Source organism: Grammomys surdaster, unplaced genomic scaffold (assembly GCF_004785775.1).
Source record: "Grammomys surdaster isolate TR1022 unplaced genomic scaffold, NIH_TR_1.0 279, whole genome shotgun sequence".
Classification (NCBI taxonomy): Eukaryota; Metazoa; Chordata; class Mammalia; order Rodentia; family Muridae; genus Grammomys; species Grammomys surdaster.
The window spans coordinates 8,959,282-8,983,496 of record NW_021604720.1 but is presented as its reverse complement, the minus strand read 5'-3'; the positions used below and the strand labels follow the sequence as shown (position 1 = coordinate 8,983,496).

General features: G+C 42.5%; 1 protein-coding gene across 1 annotated transcript in view; it reads left to right on the top strand.

Annotated features, from left to right (window-relative positions):
* The window catches only part of Kcnk10 (potassium two pore domain channel subfamily K member 10), a 122,868-nt gene that overhangs the window by 55,715 nt on the left and 42,938 nt on the right, over positions 1–24,215 (top strand). The window contains exon 3 of the mRNA XM_028777320.1: positions 18,094–18,211. Coding sequence (XP_028633153.1) covers positions 18,094–18,211 — 118 coding nt within the window. The remainder of the gene's footprint in view (positions 1–18,093; positions 18,212–24,215) is intronic.

The following is a 24,215-nucleotide window of genomic DNA, read 5'->3' as shown; positions in this document are numbered from 1 at the left end:
TCGCAGCCTAAGCAAGAATTCAGATCGCCTGTCAGAGGGGGTTCTGAATTCTTGCTTAGGCTGCAAGGCTAAGCACTGCAAGGGAATATAAATAAAAGATAAAAATATCTATCTGGGTTCCCTGAGGGACAAGCCTGACTGTATAGAGGTTGATGTCAAAAGTATCCCCTCTCCAGGAAAAAGACATCGGGACGGGTATGGCCCTCATGCCTCACTGGACAACGACAGGGGGACTGGAGCCATTACAAGGTCCCTTTCAAATACTGGAGGTCAGGCCTCTATCCCCGCCTTCGCAAGTTTAGAATTGCCACAGCCGTTCTATACTTAGAGAAGGGAGGAGATGTCAGGGGCAGCCCTGCTTACACACTGAAGGCCTAAAATCAACAATAGGCCTAAAATCAGCAATAGGCCTGTCATACATGTATACTAACATCAAGTCTTGGGTCTCAGTGGAAAAACATTGAAACAGATGACTATAAGCTAATGTCAACGGGCAGCTTTTGTGGAAATTTACAAGCCTGAGTAGTCATAGACCTGGTAGATAGGTAGCCTTGGTGGATAGTACCAACTTAGATAAGGACAAGTGAGTCATAGGCAGTCTTAGTTACTTGTCCCCTGAACCTTCACCTAGCTGATACCCGGTTCTGAAGATATCTGTATTCCCCCTGAACACCCACACTCCAGTCCCATTCCCTTCCCCACATCCTGCCTTTCTGTGTTTATAACCCCTGTGTGAATGAATTACGATTTGAGAAAAAATAAATTATATATATATATAAAAAGAACCTAAACAAATGCATTGCTGTAATCATAAAAAAACAAAAACAAAAACAAAACAAAAAACCAAAAAAAACACCGAAGGTGTGGTTGACACCTGGAGAGCTTCTTTTTAGAGTGACTGCACAGTGAGGACCTAATCTCCTCAGTGGCTGGATCCATCGGTGGATTCATACCTTGATGATTTTATCAGGAGGTGGGGAGGTGGTAGAAACTAAGGGGCAAGGACTAGTCGGAGGGAGCAGGTTGATTGAGGCCTGCTTGTCTTGGCATGCTCTTGCTGTCTTGCCTTCCAGTTTCCTAGCAACCATAAGAAGAGCAGCTTTACTCCACTACATGCTTTTCATGCTGTTCTGCCTCAGTACATGCCCCCCCCCAAAAAATGGGGCCATGCAACCGTGGTTGAAACTCCCCACGCTGTGACCAAAATAATATTTTTTTCTTTTAAGTTGACTTCCTCAGGTACTTTTCATGGCGAAAAAGCGCAGTATTAAGTTGGCATTATTATCCTCACTTGTTAAATGAAGAAACACATTCTAAAAGAGACCGAGTAACTTCCTAAGCTCTAACGTGTCAGAGCCATCTGGGACTCAAAGTCATGCATATTGGCCTGCCTCACTCATTGAACCCACAAATCTTGTTCCATGATGAACTTGATTCTCTCCGTCAAATACTTGCCTGCATTCCATCTTTCTAATCATTTAGATAGTAAAAAACTACTGGAGTGCCTTGCATCTAACAGAAAGTATTTTCTGTTTCTTCTCTCTGTACTCACTGAGTATTATTTAGACATGGGGTATTTTCTGATCTCTATCTACTATGACTTAGGTGCTTATTCTTATGTCTATGTGCAGTCTTCATTAGAATACATTTTAAGTAGTTTAAATTGCTATGTATGTACCAATCAAGCACCAGGTGATTGTGTTTGTCCTTCGAGTATTGATGCTTCATGCTCGTGCAAGTACCCATGCTTGTGGAGCAGGGCAGCAGCTGCACACCGTCTCCACACAGCACCGGAGACAGGGCTTCTACCAAGTGTCTTATTTAAAAGTGACTTTCCTTTAGGAAGGGTTTTCTGTGAGTTGTGATCTTTCGGAAAAACAATATTATTGCATGCTATCACCATTGTCTGGAAGGAGTGACCAGTGGAGAGAAACTTAGATTTCCTGGACAGATTGCATGAAATTGTCATGAAGCAAAGATGGAAGTTTGGATTCCTGAGATCAAATATAGAACTTTCGAAACAGAACCATTCTGACAAAAAACATCCAGATAGCTTGGAAGAACCAAAGCTGGGGATGGATTTTCTGATAAATTGAATTACCTTGATAGCATGGGACTCCTGAGAGACTGATAGTTCCCTGTCCTCGAGAGGCAGAAAATAGCTGTGATAGAGGAGATGGCTCGTCCATCACTCCATCAGCTCACACACCCATCTACACACTCATTCTTGGAATTACTACAAAACTCCTGAGCAAACAGGTTAAGAGTTAGGCGCTGGGGTTAGACAGGATGAGACCAAGACACGACTCGAGTAAGTTCCTAGCCTCCCTGTGCTCCAATTACCATCATTCACAAAATATAAAATCTGCCCGTTGGGTACTAGAAGGTTAAAAGCAGTAATCCATCAGGAAGCGTTTAGACCATGACGATCGATGAGCGCTCGGAAGAGACTAGTGACGGGTGCAGCTGTGTTTCTCTCTTGAAACTTCAAGCAGTCTTTCTTTTATGGGGCAGGATTGGAACTGATAGACTGAACCCAGGATCTGCCACATGACAGACAAGTGCTCGAGCACTGGGCTGTATCCCTAACTAAAGCAGTGTTTCCCAAGGGAGGCATGGAGGTACGGAGGTTGCCTCTGTGGTAACATTAACTGTATGTGGAGACATTTTTTGGTTACCACACAGCAGAGGTTACTATAGCTGTCTAGTGGGTAGAGGCCAGGGAGACCACTAAATACTTTATAAAATTCCTCATAAGGGATAGTCTAGTTTAACAACAAATATTTTGGAAAGCCATAAAGAAAGAAGTATGTAATCAATAATTTGGACTCTCTGGATTGGAGCTATTTGAAAAATGTTCCCAAAGAGGCTTGGGAATCAGATCTAGGGATGATTTATAAATATTTATCTCCTTTCACCACTACAACTATCTATCCCAGCAAGATTGTCTTTGGTGCCCCTCTATAGATGAGGAAACAGGACACCATGGGGTGAAGTTACATGCTCAGGGTGATCTGGGTAGTAAGTGAGGGATGATGCAGGATTTGTTGCAGGCAGATTTCTGGCATTATCTCCTGACTCCCACCAATGGGGAGGTTTATTAGGTAGATCATGTGGTAGACACTGAAGAGCAGCCTCTCAGTGGCTTGAGAGAGAAAAAGAGAACTATAATGGTCAGCTGTTTGAACTGAAATGGATGGGAAGAGGTGAGGGCAGGACACATTAGAGAAAATGGGGTGAACTGGATTGGTCCCTCTCAGATTCACAGAGGAATTTGGATTTTATACCATAGGAAGTGGGGACATGGTAGCTAGGAAAACCAATTTTTTACCAAAGAGGAAGATGAGTTGGAGAATGGAGAAGTTGGAAGACCAGTAGAGAGATAGTAGAACATCATGTATAGTGTAAAGAAGGGCAAAGGGTAGGAGGGTTAAAAGTGGGTGGATTTGCCCTTTTACCCACTGAACTTGAGGCTCCGCCTCATTGTCAAGAGAGTGGTCGGTCTTTATAGGGATTCCAGAGAATATTGGATGTGATAAATGCCTGATAAAGAACCTGAATGCCATTTGCACTCAGAAACCGCTGTCTCTGACCTATCCAACTGTCCATCTTGCTTCTCCAGTGTGACTTTCAAGTACAATAATGAAACGAACAAAGGTAACCATGCTCATATATTTCTTTTGCTGTGGAGTGAGGTAACTTAAATGAACTTGAGTTTCCATGGACGTGACGTGATAGTCACTTTGTCCCAAGAATGTGTTTATCCCCAATGCTCTTGGGTGTCATAATTGCTTATCTTTTTGTACCCAGTGCAATTGCACCAGACACTTCTGCACTGACTAATCTTGGTGAAAGCCATAAAACATTCATCTTCTGCAATCCCGGAAGCATAAAATCATGAGGAGGCTGCAGTGACTGACAGGGGAAGGAAAGATGCTTCAGCTGTACGAACGATGATTTGTTTCCGTCGTTTATCAGGGTTTGAGTTGTTGGGTGTTTTGTGGCTTTGAATGTCCTCAGTGGATCTCGAGTGGTCACTTGACAGCTCTTTCTTCTGGTAGATATACACTCCTAAGGGGAAATATTTCATAGGAGAAGGTTGCTTGTTCTATAAGGTACCCACCAGAGAGGACATCGTCTTCTTTATTCTAAATGCCTGGATGTGACAAGGATTTATTCTACCCTCATAAGAAAGCATTTCTGGAGGTAGCTTGATCTCACTCAAGCAGAGTAAGGATAAGCAGGCTATGTCACGGCCTGAAAGCCAACTTTTTTTTTTTTTTGACACACTTCACTGCTGCCTAAAACAAATTGCATAAATTCTTAGAACTCCACTGACCTTAATACTGACACCTTGTTTGCAGCAGTCTTTCTGTCTGAAGAATCCTATAGTTTCCATTTGCCTGACACGGGCCTGGTCCAGACTGTGATGGAGTATGTGATAAGGTCTGTTCCTATCCTGATGTTTCTTGTCATGGCCTTTATGTCTGGGCCAGTGACACTCTTGGCAAATAGGAGCGTTCTTAGTGGATTTGACTTCATGATTTCTTTTTTAAATTTTAGATGTTTTTTTTTTTCAGATCTTGCCTCGAGTTTATTTGTAAAAACAGCATAAGACGCTGGTCATCTGCAAATAATGTATGGGTAGGTGTGTCACGGCAGTCCATCTGTCTTCACGTTGGCAGGAGCCTTTTCTATGGGGCCTTCACAGGGGCCTGGGCACCTTTGGGAGCCTGGGCTGGAGCTGCAGCCTGGGCCTTAGCTGGAGCTTTGGCCTCTGCCTTGGTTTGAACCTTGGGCTTTGGTTGGCAGAGCCTACGACCCTTGGCCATGTAGCTTCGAATCCGCTTCCCAAGCTTGGGGTGACTGATGAAAGCCAGGCGGCTGAGTTTGCGGCTGGGGCCCTTTGGCATCTTGGGCTTGATGGCCTGAGGCTTCACAAGGGCCTTGATGGCCTCTGCGCGTGCACTCACTGCCTTTGCATTGTTGGCCTGCATCTTCTTCAGGCCTTTCTTGTTGTACTTCTTGGCAAAGCGCATGTTCCTCAAGAACTTGGGGTCAACCCCCTTAAGAGACTCGTATCTTTGTGACTGGGGTTTCTTGATGCCATTTCTGTGTCATTTGCGGGACTGGTTGTGTGTGGTGTGGTTCTTGGACTTGGCCATGTCTGCACGGTAACCCGCGGGTTCCGCAGCGCCTGGGACCGGAAGAGCGATTTTTTTTTCTTATGTGCATGTCCGTGTGCGTGCGTGCGTGCGTGCGTGTGCGTGCGTGTGTGTGTGTGTGTGTGTGTGTGTGTGTTTACCTGAGGGGAACAGAAGAGGACTTCAAATCCCTTGGACCTGGAGTTACAGGAGGTCATGAGTCTGTGTTTGCTGGGTACCAAACTTGGATCCTCTGGAAGAACAGCTGATACTCTTACCCACTGAGCTGTCCCCCAGCCCCTTTATCACCTCTCATGGATTTTAAACATTTCCAAATGGAGTTTTATGTGCTTTACTCAGAACCTGGGTCTTGAGCAGTATTTGATGAACGCCATTTAGCACTTTTCTTGAGTATTAATTGTATGGTTAAGTGCCAGGGAGCATATGTGTGTGTGTGTGTATTATGTGTGTATATATGTCACAGTAATATCTGGGCTTCACATGGCTCTTTCCATGCCTGTAGAGGTGACCATCATCACTGTCCTATTTTACGAAGTGTAACTAATGTTCTTGTACCTCTGTAGCAGCAGGATGAGAAGAGATTCAAAGGAGACTTAAATCCTGCCCTTTAAACTTCAGAGTCAGGCTCTTTTAATTAGGTCTCTGCTTTGGCAGGACACAGTGGTCTAGTAGTTTATGTACATGATGAAGAGAAATACCTCCTCGCTATGGGGAAATACCCACAAATGGCTGCTCTGTGAGACTCGGTGCTTGTCGATGGACGTGTGTATCGGTCTCCTTCCTCCATCATGGATTTGTCACTTTCCTGACCACAGTGTCTATGACAAGGATCTGGGGCTGCCCTGTTGATCTCTGATATTAACTATGCTTCTTGGGCTTGTTCCCACCACGCCTTAGTTCAAGAGGATTGACTTTAAGATGTGGGCACCTGCACGAGGGAACCGGACTCTAGGCTGTGGTCCTGGGTATGGACTTCTTGGTCTTGGTGACTGTAGCTGCTATTCTGAAGGTAAGATGAGGTTAGAGGCGACACAGCCTTCCCTTCAGAATCAAATGCGGGGTAATTGCATGGTTCCTTGATCATTTTCTAAGGCTGGAGGTGTTGCCATTTTTTTCTGCTAACACATTAACCACTCCCTGACTCATCCATTTAGTGACCGTGTTGATGGTTCACTGTGTGCCAGACATGATCGCAGATCCTGGAGGTTGAATGGTGAATCAGAGACACATGAGGTCTTTGTGCGCTTCAGATTTATAAGATGACCTACCTTCCTGTTCTGTGCTTCTGTGGGACTTGTTGAATCTTATTCACCCCTTTCGAAGTACCCTGGCTTTAAACACGATCTAGCTATAGATAAAGGGAGAGGCAAGACTTAAGAATGTTATCATTTAAATATTTGTAAGTAAATGAGGATGAAAGAGGGAACCAAGGCCCTCTATCTTCCAAGGGCAGCGACTATTAACATGTGCTACCATGCCTGGCAAAAACAAACAAACAACCCAACAACAACAACAACAAAAACCCTTTTCTTAAAATTTTATATATTTTTGTTGTACTGGGTATTTTATTTAAGGCCTTGAACAGACTAGGCAAGCACTTTGCTGCTGTAGTAATTATTTAAAACGGCCTTAGGTCATGCCAACTATCTAAGCTGCGGCAGCTCTACCTAGCTCAGCCACCATGTTTCTCAGCCTGAGGCCACGTGTGCCCAGCAGTTAGAACTGGCCAGCCAGAAATACCAGCCCTGCCACCCACGAGATGCCAGTGTGGGAGATGGCTCTGCCAATCTTCCATGCTGTCTCAGCAAGGCTGGGCATTGCCCATGTCGCGCCTGCCTCGCCAGCAAGGATGACTCAACAACAGGATCCTTCCTCACGCACTTTATTGGGGAACACACCATTGATTGTAAAGCGAAAGACCCCCAGCCCAAAATGGGTGCTGTTTAAATAGTTATCACAACTGTGTATAAGTGTCTAATTGGTGCTTCTTGCAGAACTCCATTTACATACTGCTCGGGAGGGTGAGGAGCTGTGTCTGAAAGATACGCAGGCTCACAGCAGGTGTTTACGACCCTGAATGCAGTTGTTTTCCACCTCAAACAGAGGGAACAAGCGCCATCTTCTAATGGCAGCTCCTTACAGCCCAGACCATCCCACCATCCATGTGGGCCCAGTAGAAAGATGAGACTCTAATGCTTAAAGATTAATCAAAGGCTTATATATTTGGTAATGATCAGTAACAAGAAACCCATACAATCAGAAGTGTAATCCAATACCCAACCTAGATATACCAACTACCTTTGACTGCTACAGACATGAACATCTTCCTCCACCTCTTCTCTCTCTCTCTCTCTCTCTCTCTCTCTCTCTCTCTCTCTCTCTCTCTCTCTGTCTCTCCCTCCTCCCTAGCTCCTCCTCTTCCTTTTCCTCTTCCTCTCCTAACTCCTCCCACCTTAGCTCCTCCTACATTTTGCTACTAAGCCTGAGTCCCTGGCTCCTGAAAATTCTTTGGTTGCTAGGAACTACGAGTCCTTCATTTCTTGGTTGCTAGGAACTACGAGTCCTTCATTTCTGGCCTTAGTTGTCAATGCTGCTTCTCCCAACGAATTTTCTGTCCTGTCTGAGTGAACAGAGTCCCTGTCTCTACAGTCTCCTGTGTCTTCACATGTTTAGGAAACACAGTAAGGAAAGCACAGTGTCTTAGTTAAGGATTTCTATAGCTACAAAGAGACACCATGTCCACGGCAACTCTTATGAAAGAAAGCATTCAATTAGGGCTGGCTTACAGTTAGAGGTTTAGCTCATTGTCATCATGGCAAGAAGCATGGTGACATGCAGGCAGACACAGTACTGGAGAAGGAGCCTGTTGGGCAATAGTAAGAGAGAGTGACATTGGACCTGGCCATACAACCTACTAGGGCCACTCCCTATGAGCCTATAGGCACCATTTTTTTTTCAAACCACCATACACTTGGTTTCTGAGATATTCATGTATCAGGCTGTGATTCCAGTGTCCCCCCCACCCCCAAGTTGCTCTTCATCCATCAGTCCTGCCAGCAGGTGAACTCAGAAAGTGACATGGGTTCTAAGTGCCTAGGGACATAGCTCTGAAGGGTGACATCATTCTTCCTGGCTGGTGATTGGCAGTGAGAGGAGTTACCCTTTCATCAACAGCTCAGTCACACAGAAGATTGTTCAGCATGAGCAAGATGAGGCCTACAGCCCTCTGCCTGCCTCTGCAGGCTTCCATTTGTTATTATTATTGCTTCTTCCCCCAGGGTTGTTGATTCTGTCACTGCTTTGGGAAAAGAATCTCAAGCTTTTAAGCCAGACATTAAGGAGCTAATGGAAACTGGCAAGGCTTTGGGAAATGAATTAGCAAACAAAGATTCAGTGCTCCAAAAACTAAACCCTAAAACGCTCAGAAAAAACCGACACCAGAACCCAGAAATAAATGCCAGCGAATCTCCACTTCTACCCAAATATGCCCGTGTTGGCTGTTGTTTAAAGTGTTGCTGTAGATATTGTGGAATAATGAATTTTTGATGGTGGTTTGTGCAGTTATTATTTCTAAGCCATGCTTTTCATCGAATAACTAATATTTGGCTGCTTGACATGAAGCTGGTACCACATTAGGCTTTAGCAATTCTAGGAAAAAGTATGAGGTGTGAGTATGAGGCAAACACCGCCTGCCCTCCGAGAGCCTTCAGCGGGTATTGGTTGTAGGGCTGGCTCCATAGGCAGAGTGCCTACTGCTCCACAGCTGTGGGAGTGCGCCTCATCTACGCTCCCCGATCCTCCTCAGAGGTAAGCAACCAGGGGACAGAGAATTGCTCAGGCTTTGGTCAGTGGTAGAACTGAGATGCAGACAAGACTGTGTGACTCCAGAAACCTTGCTGTTTTTTTTTAAAACCACAATGCTCTATTCCTGAGTGAGGAGACAGGCTTGGCTTGGATGAAGTCCAATGTGATTGGTTCAAAAGTCTAGGAAGCACTCCAGACTCCCATTCTTGAAAAGAGAGAGTCTTAAACTGGACTTTCAGGACCCCTGAGATGGGATCATATACTTCTGAGTCCAGTGTACACAGTAATGGTTGATTGCTAACCAACTTCTACAGGAATATGGCTTTGTGTCTGAACACAGGTGTTAGGACTAGGCCTGAGTGTTCTGTTTAAAAGCCGGAGGACAAGCACTGTCATTAAGAACAGCTTTTCAGTCTGTGTTGAGAACGTTTACTTTCACTTAATGGAAATGGGGAGATGAGGTGAAAAATATGTGGGTTCAGGATGACCACTGAGCAAGCCGGTCTTTAGATTCCTTTAAAATGGGGGCAGTCATGTGAGTTCTGGATTGTCTGTATTGTCGTGGACAGTGAAAGAGCAGAAGACAGGAGAAGCTAAGCCTCGAGCTAAAGGCTTTAAGCCATCCTCGGTCTAGCGTTTATCAATTACTATAAACCCAAAACAAATCACTTCTGTCTTTTGTTATCTTATTTGAGACTATCCTCATTGAGAATAGCTCCACCTATGATCCAGGATTTTTGTAAGACCCAGTGAGTCTAGCATATTACATATGCTGGCTACTATTGTTACTTTTAAAAGTATTCTAGAACTTTCCTCTGAGTGTCTCTGATTGTACCAACTTCCTTGTTTTCACCTTAATCAAACTATGCTTATCAGAGATATGCTGGTTGTATTCGTGGGCACATTCTTTACTGAGCTTGGGGCATAACATGAATTTGGGGTGAAAGTTGAGCAATAAGGGGTCAAGCCAATGGAGTCAAGTACAATGAAACCAAAGGGCCCCTTTTAGCAATACTGTAATCATCTATTAAATCCAGAATCTCTCTAATATTTTCTGTAAGTTCGCACTGCAATGAACTGGAACTTCTGTAGCTGCCTTTGTAGACTAGTAAGTGATTTTATTCTTTCTTTAATCTATTTTATTACTACTCTAATTACATTAATTTCTCTAATTAGTATTGGTAGAAGGGGATGTACATGCCTCTGTGGATGACAGAAGACAACTTCCAGGAGTCAGCTCTGCCTTTCTCTGATGTGGACTCCAGGGGTTAGATGCAAGCAGCATGTGCTCTTAATCTGATGAGCCATCTTGTCAGTCTATCTATCTATCTATCTATCTATCTATCATCTATCTATCTATCTATCTATCTATCTATCTATCTATCTATCATCTATCTATCTATCTATCTATCTATTTATCATCTATCTATCTATCATCTATCTATCTATTTATCTATCATCTATCTATCTATCTATCTATCTATCTGTCATAGCAATTGGATAGAATCATATTTCAAAAAAATAGTCTAAAAGGAGAAAACATGGAGCATTCATCAGATATTGCCCTCAAGACCAGGGTAATTTTCAACATAACTTGGAAATTTTGTTATTCAGTTTGTAGAGGCTGAGCTCAAACTGAGATGAAAGGCTAATGTTTAGCTAGTCTGAGAGTTTGTTGATCATATCAATGTCAACACATATATTCTTGTTTCCTTAGGTTCTTAGTGCATTCATTGTGGGTTATTTTATTCTGCACACTTGCAGGGGAGGAAGAAGTTTTGTTATATTGTATAGCACAACTTAGAAAGAAGTTAAATATGTTCCCCAAATGGAATTGCTTCATGATGACAGTATTTAGCTAAATTAGTCATTATATTCAGGTGTTAATGAATTGAGTTTTAGAACCCACTCCCCTCTTGTTCAAAGGATTTACTTGGGATTATGAGAAAGTCTAGGTTGCCTTAAACCGTGGGCTGGGGATGTGAATGCTGGCTTGTTTCTCTAATCCTATAAATAGATCCTTTGCTCATCTGTCCCTTCTGTAGGTGGCTTTCACTTTAGATTTATGACCAGGATATAAAGTTCTAATGAAAGCCTGTTACCTGCCTCTCCTGGGATTCCAGGAAAGGCTAATATTTGCACATAACTAAATATTCAAAGCAGCAGGAAACAAACACCATGGTGATATGGTGATATGCACCTTAGCCCTGGAGGCACTTCTCCCTTTGTCTTTCTGAGAATATCTCTTTGCAGGGAAGACTGGGAGGTGTTGTTGTTGAGGGCTTTGAAGTAGTGTAGTTAGGGTGACCTCTGGATTATGGCAAACCCAGGCCAGCACAAACCTGGTATTTTACTGACCCTCTGCCTGGGTAGAAGGAGATCAAAGCTTCCTTTCCATTTTCCCAATCCTCTCACAAAGCAGTTGAGATGTCTCAGCCATGGTATGACAGATGTGGTGAACTGAGTATCTTAAATGGTGAAAAACAAAAACCAAACCAAAAACCAAACCAACCAACCAAATGAACGACAAAACCTCAAACTCAGGATCGACAGATCTATCTTTCCAGAATTTGGATCATTGATCTTCCTGTTGAGGATCTAATAGTATCATTGGCTGGATTTGCCATCCAGTAGATTTGAGCTGTGGTCCCGAGTACCTCATTATTTTCAGCCTCTCATCTCCCATGGGGACGCAGTGAGGGCTGTCAGTCATTGTGAAGGCTAGGTTAATAAGTGCACTTAGAGGAACTCAAAAGAGATTCCTATTATTATTAATATAGAATGAGAATTCACTAGCTGAAGTGTTGCATACATTTTTTAAAAGCCTTTGTAACAAGTGTGCAAGAGAGATAGCCTCTCTTCATTTTATAGATGAGAAAACAGGTTCGGAAAGCTGGGTGACTTGCACAGTCCAAATACTTGTTTATTTGTATTTGCAGGAATAATATCCACGATACTCTCTACCTGTCTGGACCGAGGCGCTGATGGCCTCTGACCCTGGCAGTGTGTCTAGTCGAGTAAGGCTCCAGACTTCCTCCTCCTCTCTCTGTTGTTTTATATTCTGAAACAGCTAGGTTCCGCTCCCCAAGCCCCAGCCCAGCGCACTCCCTGCTGAGTCAATGAAATATTTATGTGCTAAGTACTTTTGAAGCAGGAGAAAGGAGGAAAGATTGTTGCAAACAAATTAATTTCGTCTTTCTGCTTCTCACCTGAGGCTCATCCGTCCTCTATCCTAAAAGAGTGTGGGCGAGTTACCACCCCACTGTTGGGGTTTTGCATCACTATGGATGTTTGGGGGGCTGTAATGCATGTGGTTTGTTGAGCCTTTCTCATGGAGCTAGTGGCTTTCCTTCTCTCCATTCATAGCTGAACACATGCTCACTTTAAGTAAGCAAATGAAGCCACCCCTCCCTCCCCCCGCCCCGTCCTCACACACCATACCACCTCACCCCTGACTAAATATCCAGTTCCTTTGCTGATGGAGCCCTGTAGGAATGAAGAACCATAGGAACCCAGAGCTATGGGTGTACCCTCAGATATGGCCCTTTCTCTTTGTTCTATGGTATATAAGCTATTAGCAAAATGTCTGTGACCTGTGTTATACTTGAGCTGTGGCTCCAACTTAATCTTTAACAGATCCAGTCTTCATTCTGGAAATATCCCGGCTTGGACAATAAATCCCAGCTATCTGTGTCTATGTGTGTGGCACAAATCTGTCGGTTTCTTCAGCTAATCTGAGACAAGCAGATGATTATGTGTCTTTGGTTGTTTGTCTTCATGATGCCTCATGAGGAAAGAGAGAAACAGATGATCTCACCAAGTACACAGATCATAGGAGAAAAGCCCCCGACAGTTATTGGTCCCCCGTGGGCCATTGCTTATCCCCGTGCAGCGCTAACACTCAGGATGACATCTTGTGCTGTATGGAAGTGTGATTTACACAGCTCAGCATCCTAACAGAGGAGACCGGCTGGGCGTCCTGAAGGGAAGAGTCACCTCTCTCCTCCCCCGTTCATGTACCCCTCACAGTAGGCTTATTCTGTGAGGCTATAGCTTTTCTCTTATACTTTCAGAGGGGTCAGATGCATGACATCTGGAGTAGGGGTGGAGGGAGATAGAAAGTGAGGCATAGATGTTTTTAGATGCTGCCTTCCTCTAAGTCAGTTACCTTCTTGTCTCCCCCCCCTCCTTTTTTTTAAAGATGATTTTACCTGCCCACACATTTATTTGTGTACTGGTCGTTGTTATTTTTATGATTATGTCATATATTAAGAAGTAGAAATGTTTTCCTTTCCTACCTCTGGAAAGATCGTGTGCTTATGGCTATTACCTTAGCTTGTTTATTCAATTAAGCACTCGCTCTAGCGGTCCCTCTTGGGTCATTGAGTCATTTACTAGGCAGCTGGCTTGGTGCTAGAAATTCTAACTCAAGGGTCAAACAGGAAATTTAACAAGGGGTGGAATTAGAATATAAAGTAATGTCTTCTTTTATGTAGCATGTATGTATGTATGTATGTATGTATGTATGTATCTATCTATCTATCTATCTATCTACCTATGAGCCTGTGTCTATGTATCTATCTATGTATCTATCTATGTATCTATGTATCTATCTATGTATCTATCTATGTATCTATGTATCTATCTATCTATCTATCTATCTATGTATTTATCTATGTATCTATCTATGTATCTATGTATCTAAGTATGTAACTATGTATGTATCTATGTACCTATGTATCTATCTATGTATCTATGTATGTATGTATGTATGTATGTATCTATCTATCTATCTATCTATTCACTTATCTATGTATCTATTTTTCTATGAATCATCTATCAATAATATATCTGTCATCTACCCATCACCCATGACATGTCTATCTCTGATCTGTCAATACCTTACCAATCCTCTTTTATCTTTCACTTGTCACCTGTCTGCTCATAAGAGCCCTGTAAACCTGATAGTAGTTGCCTTTGTAGGTGAACAGATGATGGTCATTGAGTCAGAGATTGTCACCTAAATTGATGTTAGTGTCAGCTGAATTTTTACCATACAACAACCATAATTGTTTTTGAAATGCTGGAGACTGAACATAGCTAGAGCCACAGGCAGCTAAGTAAGTGCTTTACCTTGGAGCCTTCTCCCGAGACCCCAATAACATCTTTTAAACACAACTGTACACGTCAGTTCAGTCAAATCATTACATTGCTCATATGCTCAAATGATCATGATATCCTGGCTGTTTGCTAATCTCCACCCCTGCTTTTTTTTCTGTGACTTGAGACAATTCATGAAGCCCAGGTTGTCCTAGAATGCCGTATGTAGCCTTGAACTCCTGATCTTCCTGCCTTAGTTTCCCAAATTCTGGGATTCAAGGTGCATATCCCCATGTCCAGCTTTGCTTGACTTTTGTGCCATAAATACAAAGATAATAGAAGCATCAAAGAAAATTCATTTAATTATAAAATGTTTTGAGCTCAAGCCATTAAGAACATTCAACGATGCTTTAAAAATTAATAAAGTTAATTTTAAATACTAATTAATGTTAAAATGCAGACTTATTTAGAATTACTGCTGTTTAGCTAAAAGAATGTTTCTATTGTATACAAGTTTTAAAAGCTAGATACATTTTAAGTCATTTCACTATAAGTAAATGCTAATTGTTTACTGTATTTGAACATTACACAATGTATAATATATACTAAATATTTTACTTGGTACCTCAAAGAAACATAGTGTTTTTTTTTATCAGTTACAACTACAAGAATTGATCCTCAAATTTTAAATAACAGTCATAACCAGGTTTACTGGCCATTTGAATTTTATATACTTATTTATTGTTTTGAGACAGGTTTTTCTGTGTAGCCTTGGCTGTCCTAGAACTTGCTTTGTAGACCAGGCTGGCCCTCAAACTAGCAGAAATCTACCTGCTTCTGTCTCCCAAATGCTGGGATGAAAGGCTAGGATAATAGTTCCTGGTTCTCTTTTTCATTCTCTTCCTTTCATAGAACCAACTAATTTTTTCTACCATTTTAATGTATTTTAAATTCATTCATTCATTCAGCATGTGTGTGTGTGTGTGTGTGTGTGTGTGTGTGTATGTGTGTGTGTGTGCATGTGCGTGAATACCTGTGTCTTCTGGAGTACATGTGGAGACCAGAAGACACCCAAGGATTCTATCTTCAGGAGCTTCACTGTTTCCTTTGACAGACAGGGTCTGTCATTGGTCTACTGCTCATCCGTTGGGGTAGACTGGCAGCCATGAGAGCCCCAGGAGCTCCCTGTCTCTTTCCTTCCCAGTGCTGGGATTACAAACATGAATCACCATGGCTGGCATATTTATGTGGGTTTTGAGGATCAAAGTGAAGTTGTCATTCTTTTGAGTAAACATTTTATTGACTGAGCCATCTCCCCAGATCTCAATTTTGTTTTGGTGCAGAATAATTAAATCATGACAATTTCCAACAGCCAAATGAAGCTTGGGGTCTCCACATACATGCATGTTCAAGGGAGTTAGAAATGATCCCTGTGGGATTGGTCCTGCCTGCATCTCAGGACAATGGGCATGCTTCATCTTCAAGTGGATAAAAGGACGGAAGTAGAAGTGGAGTGCATTCTGGGTATTGTGGGTAGAGCAAGCAAAAATGTCCACTTTGGGCTGGACAGGGTTTGAGTCTCTGCTCTCTGGCTTTGTGGCTTCACATGTGTTATTCAACGTTCCCATGCCCGTCACAGCGTTGCTCAAGTGGGAATGAGTGATACCAGCTTCTTGGGATTTGGGGAAATGATAAACTGTAGTGGTACCGTCTAAAGTACCTGGCTCCCTGCAGGTGCTTGATGAGTGTTAGTTTCCTTCCCTTTCAGTTGATAAACGCTTCCTTTGAGGGTTACATGCAAAGACATTAAATATTTATTACTTGCGCTATTCGAGAAAAAATGAAACTTGAAAAGGCATCTGACTTCAGATCTTTTTTGGCGGAGCAATAATCATTCCCGTTTGTCTTTCTTGTAAATCTGTTTTCTATGTGCGGTGCTGGGTTTATTTATGATGTTTGTGTGAAATTCTCAGATCAGTGAGAGTTGACCGAACCTAAACTCTCTCGTTCAAGTTTTATAGAAGATATAAATTATTAGGTATTGGTGGCGTGATTTGATGCCCGAGTGACTGAAGCCTAGAACTGTCCTGGCAGTATAATGGGTGAGTGGAGCCATCAGAGTTGGGTAGATAAAGAGGATGTAAGCCTAAGTTAAGACTTGGTGACATGGTTGGATGGCTCTCACACAGCACAACGAAAGTGAGGTTTTAGCATTGCAAAGGGCTCCCCACCTGCCTCCCTAAAAAGCAGAGTGGAGGCCTGGAGATGACTGAGGTGGAAAAATGCTTGCTATGCAAGGGTGAAGACCAGCTCATCCGAGCATGTGTGATGTCAGTGATGAGGATGGGGAGACAGAGGATCCCAGAGCTTGCTAGTCAGCCCCAGTCTACATCGTTGGTGAGTTCCGGGTTCACTGAAAGATTTTGTCTCAGAAAATAAGCTGTCAAATGACAGAGGAAGACGCCCATTGTTGACGCTTGCCCTCCACACATGCATGCATAGCCATACATGGACTTCCATACATATATGTACAAACTCACAGTAGATCAAAAGGTAGCTCTGGGTTAATGAGTAACTGTGTTAGCCAAACCATCGGCAAAAATATCTACACACCCCATGCAGCTGATGTTAAATTCTAGGGAGCTAGAGTTTATGTTAGAAACCATAGGAAGCTCGATCACAACACTTCATACTCCTAGAGGCCAGGAGGATTAGACTAAAGACTTAAATAGAAAATGTCATTGTCCTGTCCCCTAGCCAGTCTTATTTGCATGCAAAATCTATTCTACAGCTTGTTTTTGTATCATCTCTGAAATAGAAAAGATATTTTTGCATATCGAAGCAGTTATTTCTAAGAGAACAGAAAGGAAAAAAAAAACATTCTACAGAAACTCTATATAACCTAAGAGGCTAAATCAAATATTCACTGTATGGCAGTTTATAGATCAGGTCATTTATCCCTGTCTTAGAATGCTTGAGTGATCTCACTGGGAGTCTATTTTGAAGAGAATGAGGACTTTCCTGTTGTCCTCTGATTTATGACAACCACTATGTACCTGTTTGAACCAAGCTTAAACAGGAATACCGAGAACAAATAAAAACACATTTCATCATTTCTGCCATGCCCTCTTTACATTGGGTATTTCCAACTTTGCCCTATGGCGTCTCAGTCTTTCTAAATAGCTCATGCCTGGGTCATCTCCTCCATGAAGGCCCCAGGTCTTATCATTACGGCTCACAACTGTGGGATTCACGTGCCTGAGATTCACAATAGCAACTCCTGCACCCCACCTGCAGCAGAATGGCCAGGTCGGCTCAGGGAGGGCCCCTGAGGGGGTTTATCTTCCTCTGCTCATGCTGAAGCTAGGGTTATGTGGAATTGATGTACAAGCATAAGCTGTAGAAGGGGCCAGTTGTGGGACTGCAATGTATAGATTGAGGGTTTGGGGAAAAGAGGGGCCTGGGTTAGATATGAAGGATGGGTGTAGTTTGCAAGAGAGTGTGATCAAAGGGGAAGTAGTGAGAGAGTTCTCCACGGAGTGGAGACATTTCAATCACTGAGAGATGGGACAGGGTCACCATTGGGAACAATATAGTGGCTGTATTGAGAAGCGTATGGGGTGGGATACCAGTGGTCCCTGAGGGAGGAGTCATTCAGGCTGATTGAAAAAAAAAAAGAGATTGGGACTGGTGAGGTGGTTCTTGGGTAAAAGGTGCTTCCTGTCAATCATGATGATCTGAATTCCCTTACCAGAACCCGAATGCTGGAAGGAAAGAACTGATCCCTCTGGCTGTTCTCTGCCTTCCACATGTGTACTGTGGTGCCTGCACACCCCTGCCGCCCCCCAATAAAATATCAACAATGTATAAAAATGTAGTAGCCATGTGTGGGGGTGAGTGTGTACATTTTTCTGCTTTTACTGGTGGCATCGAGATCGTTGTAGGATCTAGAGCAGTAGAGTGATTTATTGGGAGATTAAAAATATCCTTCTAACTCGTTGTGTGAATTTCCCTCTCTTCGCAGCATGCGCTTGATGCCGATAATGCGGGAGTCAGCCCGGTAGGAAACTCTTCCAACAGCAGCAGTCACTGGGACCTTGGAAGTGCCTTCTTCTTTGCTGGGACGGTCATCACGACCATAGGTACTCACTCGTTTACATATCTCTCCTCCTTTGCAGGCCCTCCTGAGGAATGGGTTGACAGAGGAGGGACCAGGTTCTCCCTCCTCGGTCAGGTGAATGCAGCTGTTGTGGCTGCCGTCAGGAAGGAGCAAAGCATGGTGAAGACTTCAAAATGAAAAGCTGAAGAGTATTTCAATGGAGGAATGTGATGCCAAGCAGGACTAGAACGCAGGGGTTGGTCAGCTGACCTTGGGTTGTTTTGTTGCATTCGGATTTAAAGATTGTACTTCTTGGTAGAATTATATATAGTGGTATGAAGATGTTCTGCAAAGTTGGGGGAAAAGACCCTTTGCCCCTCTCCAGTTTTTTTTGTAAATTGTTCCCGAGAAAATCATTTTCATCCCTTTGTCTGTTGTTTTTAATATCTACCTCTGTGGCTTTAATATCAAACTGGTATGGCCACTTCTAGAATTTTCCATTTTAGGGGTTGTCTCTCGACTTCCCACTGTGCAGGTGGAAGCACTGGTCTCTTTCGTCCTTCCCATTTCACTTGCAGAGAGCTCTACTTCCTGTGTCCCTATCTGCCTAGGATAGTCTAGTTACCTAGAACCCTGGTGTTCCCTTGAAGCTGACTCTGACATACTCTCTGTGGCCTGTCCTTCAATCAACTGTCATCACTGCATTCTCACAGCAGTATCTGCCTCATTTTATGTATTTATTTTTATATGTTTTCTGATACTCAGGTGTTGTGAGTTTTTGCCTTTGGGGTTACTTTATAATTTAACGGCATATAGTGTCCTCAATATTCTAGTCATTAGCCAGTGTGCATAGATTCTGAACATGAATGATGACCTTTTCTTTATCGTCTTTCTCCACCACACAATTTTAGCTGACATCACCTTTTCAGTGTTTGCCTTAAAATAATTAGTGTGACTTGTCAGTTTTAAATACTAACCGTGAGTTCTTAGCTATTCCATGTAGTTCAGACAGGAAGCTGGTCCAGCATCTCAGTTTCCTTTTGCATCACGTTGTGAGCACTACCCATTCTACACATGAGACAAGAGCTCATGCCTTATATTCTGTTTGCTGCTCACTCTCATTGCCACACTTGCTCTGTGTTAAACCTGAGTCACTGTTGGTGCACCTCGCCTCTCATATTGTCCCCTTCACCATTGCTTGTTTGGCTGGAAATCTCCCTCTCTGGGAGATGGCTTTAACCTTCCTGGGAGGAACTTTCTACTCCAATTCTCTGTAAGGCCCAGCTATTCCTTTTGAGAAGCTTTTAACTTGGGTTTATAGTGTGGACAGTCAACTTCAACAGGTGCATATTTTAGAGGCATATATTTTTGTTTTAATATTTAATCATGAGGTCTATGTTCTTCTGCACTAGTCAAATCAAGAAAATTATATGTGGTACAAACAAACAGCGTGAAAAAGAATCTTCATTCTTACTGAGAATTGTATCAGTTGAGGTGTTCAGAGAAGCGGAAAGGTTATATGCACATAGACACGGGACAAGAGAATTGGTTTCTGCAGTCATGGGCCTAAGAAGTTGCTTGGCAGGCTACTTGCTTGGAGGCTCAGGGGACACCTTTGGATAGTTTAGTCCAAGTTCAAAGGTTTTACATCCAGAATGCTGATGGTATAATTCTTAGACTAATTCCAAAAAGCTGAAAATCTACAAGACCAGTGATGTAATTCCTGGGGACTATAGGCCAGCGAGGCTGGAGTTATGATGCTCAAGGGTAGAAAAAGAAGAATGTATCTCACTTGTATATATGCCTATGTGGGAGGGAGGGAAGTCAAGAGGAAGGTAGGTAGGAAGAGAGAAATAATTCTTTTCTATGTCTTCTCATCTTTTGTTTTATTCAAGCCCTCAGCCAATCAGATGGTCCTGCCTATATTGATGCTGAATCTTCCATATTTAGTTCAGTAACTCACATGATCATGTCCTATGGAAACATCTAGAATTTTTTTTTTCTTTTTTACAAACACATCCAATAATAATGATTTATCAGTTTTCTAGGTGTTCATAACCCAGTTGGGTAAACACCTAAAATTAACAAGAAACTCTCTTAATCTAATTAGATGACAATCTATTTTACATTTGCAATTCTTAAATTCGTTAACACCAGCTATTATTGTCAGAGTTCCAAGTATCCATTAAGCATGTAGTTTGTACCCAGAAGCCTCTGTGAGCTCCAGATCAGGTTAGTCTGACGGAATCCACAAACTCACCAAACACAACAGAGAAAGCATGTGGCCTATACCTCTGTGGCACTATGAGCCTCAGCCAACACAAGAAGATAGCTGTCATCCCTCAGATAAACACAATGTCAGGTTAGAATGTGTTTGACAGTCTGATTATTAAGATGAAGAAGGGCATCATGCATTTTAAGAGAGGACTTGTAAACTAATCAAAGTTGAGAAAGTCCAAGTTCAAAGGTTTTAGATCCAGGATGCTGATGGTATAATTCTTAGACTAACCCCCAAAAGCTGAAAATCTACAAGGCCAGTGATGTAATTCTTGGCCATTTCAGGACATGTACTTTGGAAAAATCTCTCGAGTACCAGCATTGGATCCATGACTTATTAGGGTTCTCTAGAGTACCAGCATTGGATCCACGACTTATTAGGGTATACTACATATAATAGAAAAAGATTCATTTCCTTGTAGTATGAAATCATTAAATTGGGGTTTTGTCTGATGCATTGAGAGAACACTCTCTATGCTGGATGCTGGAGCATTGCTATGATTGTCAGTAAAGCTCTAATGGTATTTACTGATTCTTACGTGGTTTTCCCCCAACCAACACATACATTTTTTTTTAATACACCTTACTCCTAACAACAGTATATCTGATATTTATTTTCCACTTATGACCCTCACTTTACCACTCATGATTCCTAGGTCCTGAAGAAGAATGACATTATGTACACAAAGAAATCCAGTCTGTGGCTAGTTATCAGTTTAAAATGGCCGACAAGAACTTCTTGGGATTTTGCTTGAACTTTGGAGGGCATGGCTTTCTTACTTTCTTACTGATGGTAAGCCTAGAGAAGAAAGAGCCAAGCCATTGCCCCCACTGTCTTCTCTCAGTACGTTTCTCTGTCTAGAGTGGAGCTAACACTCCCAGAGTAAGGAAAGGGTGAGTGGTAAGTGGATCCTGCTCATGTCTTGTGAGCTCTTGGAGCTACTTGCCAAATAGTAAAAGCATATTAAAATTTCTAGTTTTCTATAGTCAGTGGGATTTTTAGGCTTGGGTTTTCTATAATTTAGACAATCCAAACCAATGTGCACAAAGGGAAGAGAGTTCATAGTGGGTCCATAAATATCCTTTGATCAAGTGATCATTGCCCATTCTCTGGTCACGTGATCTTCATTCAAGTCTTAGGAGGAGCTTCCCTGTTGGATGAGCCTCTGGGTTCATGTGTCCTTGTCTTGGCTATTTGAGAGGCTGCTCCCTCTGCAGAAAGAGGCTGACCACTGTGTTCAACCAATTGTGCATAGGATCAGGACCTTTATTGCAAATTATGAAGATGCTGCCTACCAACAGGCAACCACTACAAAACAGCCACGCAGACAAAACCAAAAATATAACCTACTACCCACAGCCTACAGCAGACTGGGTCCTTGTTCTATGCAACTTAAAAAATGTTACTTTTCCCTCTCTTTCTCTTACCTAAGACATAATGAATTGTAAGTTGAATACTATTTAGCTGAGGAAAATTTAATTCCAGAGGGCTGTTATAAAGTTAGAGAGGTTAAAAAAAATAACTAGCTTGATAAAATTCAAGAAGTAATGAGATGAGAAACAAATTGCTACATTAAAAAAAGCTAATAGGTACTTATGGTAAGTTCATTGCAAGGTTTATGATAAGGCTTACAAGTAGTCTCAGGGCTTTGTCCATTTCCAGCTATTCCTGAGAAATTTTCCACTATCCAGGAGTCAGGGAAGTGTAGCAGTTATCATGGGAAGTGCTGTCTCATTAGCTGTGCAGCTCAGAGCCTGTTCTGCTAGCTCCAGGTCAGATAGTTTGCAAGCGGATATTGTTCACATATCTCTTTACTTGAGCAATGTTAGAGCTTCAGAGTTCTTCACAAAGCTCATTGTGGATGTCCCTCTTGGGCTCAGTATCCGTACTGCCATCTCATGTGGAGGGATGTCCCTCTTGGGCTCAGTATCCGTACTGCCATCACATGTGGAGGGATTAAGATGTTTCTACTTTTGTGACCCTCTTAACACCATGGTGAAAACCTTTATGCAGGAAGTTGTTTGTTTCCTTGGAAAAGGTCCACAGGGATTGCTCTGTCAAAGGGCACAGGGCTTTTAAGAGTTTGCCAAATCACTTTCTAGAAAGACTCTCATGTGTAGCATGAAGTTATGTGTGTTAGGTAGGGCCTTTTCTGAAAAGCAGTACCGCTACCCAGTATCAATCTGCTTTTTTAATTTTTATTTTATTTATTTAAAAAAAGCCTTTTGTGTGCTGATATATAGAGATTATGCTAAAACCATTGGCTGTCTATATCTGTGCTTTCATATCATACACTAAGACAAATTACAGATTGAAAATTTTCAAAAGGAAAAATATGTATACATAGTGGACTATTTTTCCATTTTGTCTTCCCTTATCCAATGCCATTTTACAGCCTGAATGAGCTGGTTTTGTGAGTCCACTTGACACAAGCTGGAGTTATCACAGAGAAAGGAGCCTCCCTTGAGGAAATGCAACCATGAGATCCACCTGTAAGGCATTTTCTCAATTAGTGATCAAGTGGGAGGGCCTAGCTCACTGTGGGCGGTGCCATCTCTGGGCTGATTCTCCTGGGTTCTATAAGAAAGCAGGCAGAGAAAGCCAGTAAGCAGCAACTCACCCCCACCCTCCAGGGCCTCTACATCAGCTCCTGCCTCCAGGTTCCAGCCCTACTTGAATCCACATTATTACCAATGGCTGTGAAACGCAATTAGATTTTAGTCTCTGAGACATTTTCAGGATCATATACCTCTTGGTCAAGTGTCAGGAGGTAGCTGGTGATTGATTGTGTTTCTTGCCTAAGTAGCATCAACAAAGGGTTGGACCAGAAAAGGTGCTGAAGTGTCTGCTTAAACTTATTAAATACTTTGATTGGATGTTTAATCCATGGCTACCCAAATAGCAACCATTGTACAGAACACTTACCGATATAGGGTAGCGTGGTCCACATACTTGCTGTTCATTCATACTTGGAATAACCACATAGGGTAGGGATTGGCCTCATTTATCTATGGCAAGAGTGAGAGCTAGAGCTTACTGTGACATAATGGACATAGTTATCCATTATGTCACAGGAAGTAAGCAATGGATCCTAGTTGTCATTTTACCAAGGTCAGCAGGGCTTGGTGCAAACTGAAAACACATGGTTCATTATTAAAAAGTGATTAAGACTATCAACATGGAAGCATCAGAACGTTTAACCAAACATAGGACTGTGGAAGGCCCCTCCAGGCTTTACAGCCAGCAGGGAAATGACACAGGTGAGGGAAGAACGAAACTCGGTTTAGCAGGTTTTATGTAACGAGTGCCAGGCCAAGACTTCGAGGGTCTGACATCATTCATTTGCTTTAACCGTATTTAAGCACAACACAATTTTGAGGAAAAAATGTTTTCTGAAAACAGTTAACTCCGTCTCCAGTACACAACAAATTTAGGACCTGTGTGTGTTGTGATTCTTTATAAACCACTGTTAGGTACTTTGGGTACAAAATGGGTACTGTTGACTCAGAGATAGATGGTACCCAAGATTTAGGAGAATGACTGAGGTAAACATAATGCTGGCAGGTATCAGGATTGGCCTGGCCCTAAGATAACCCAGAAGTCGCTTAGTTGTAAAACACAAGTGACATCATTCATAAGGATGAGGGTTGTGGCCTAGAAATAATGCCCAAGATTTAAACAGAAAAGGTTTGGGATAAGTAAAGCATGCATTGTGGGAGGCCCAGGCAGAGCCTGGCTCAGCAGGCAGCAGAGGATCTCTAGGCGGTAA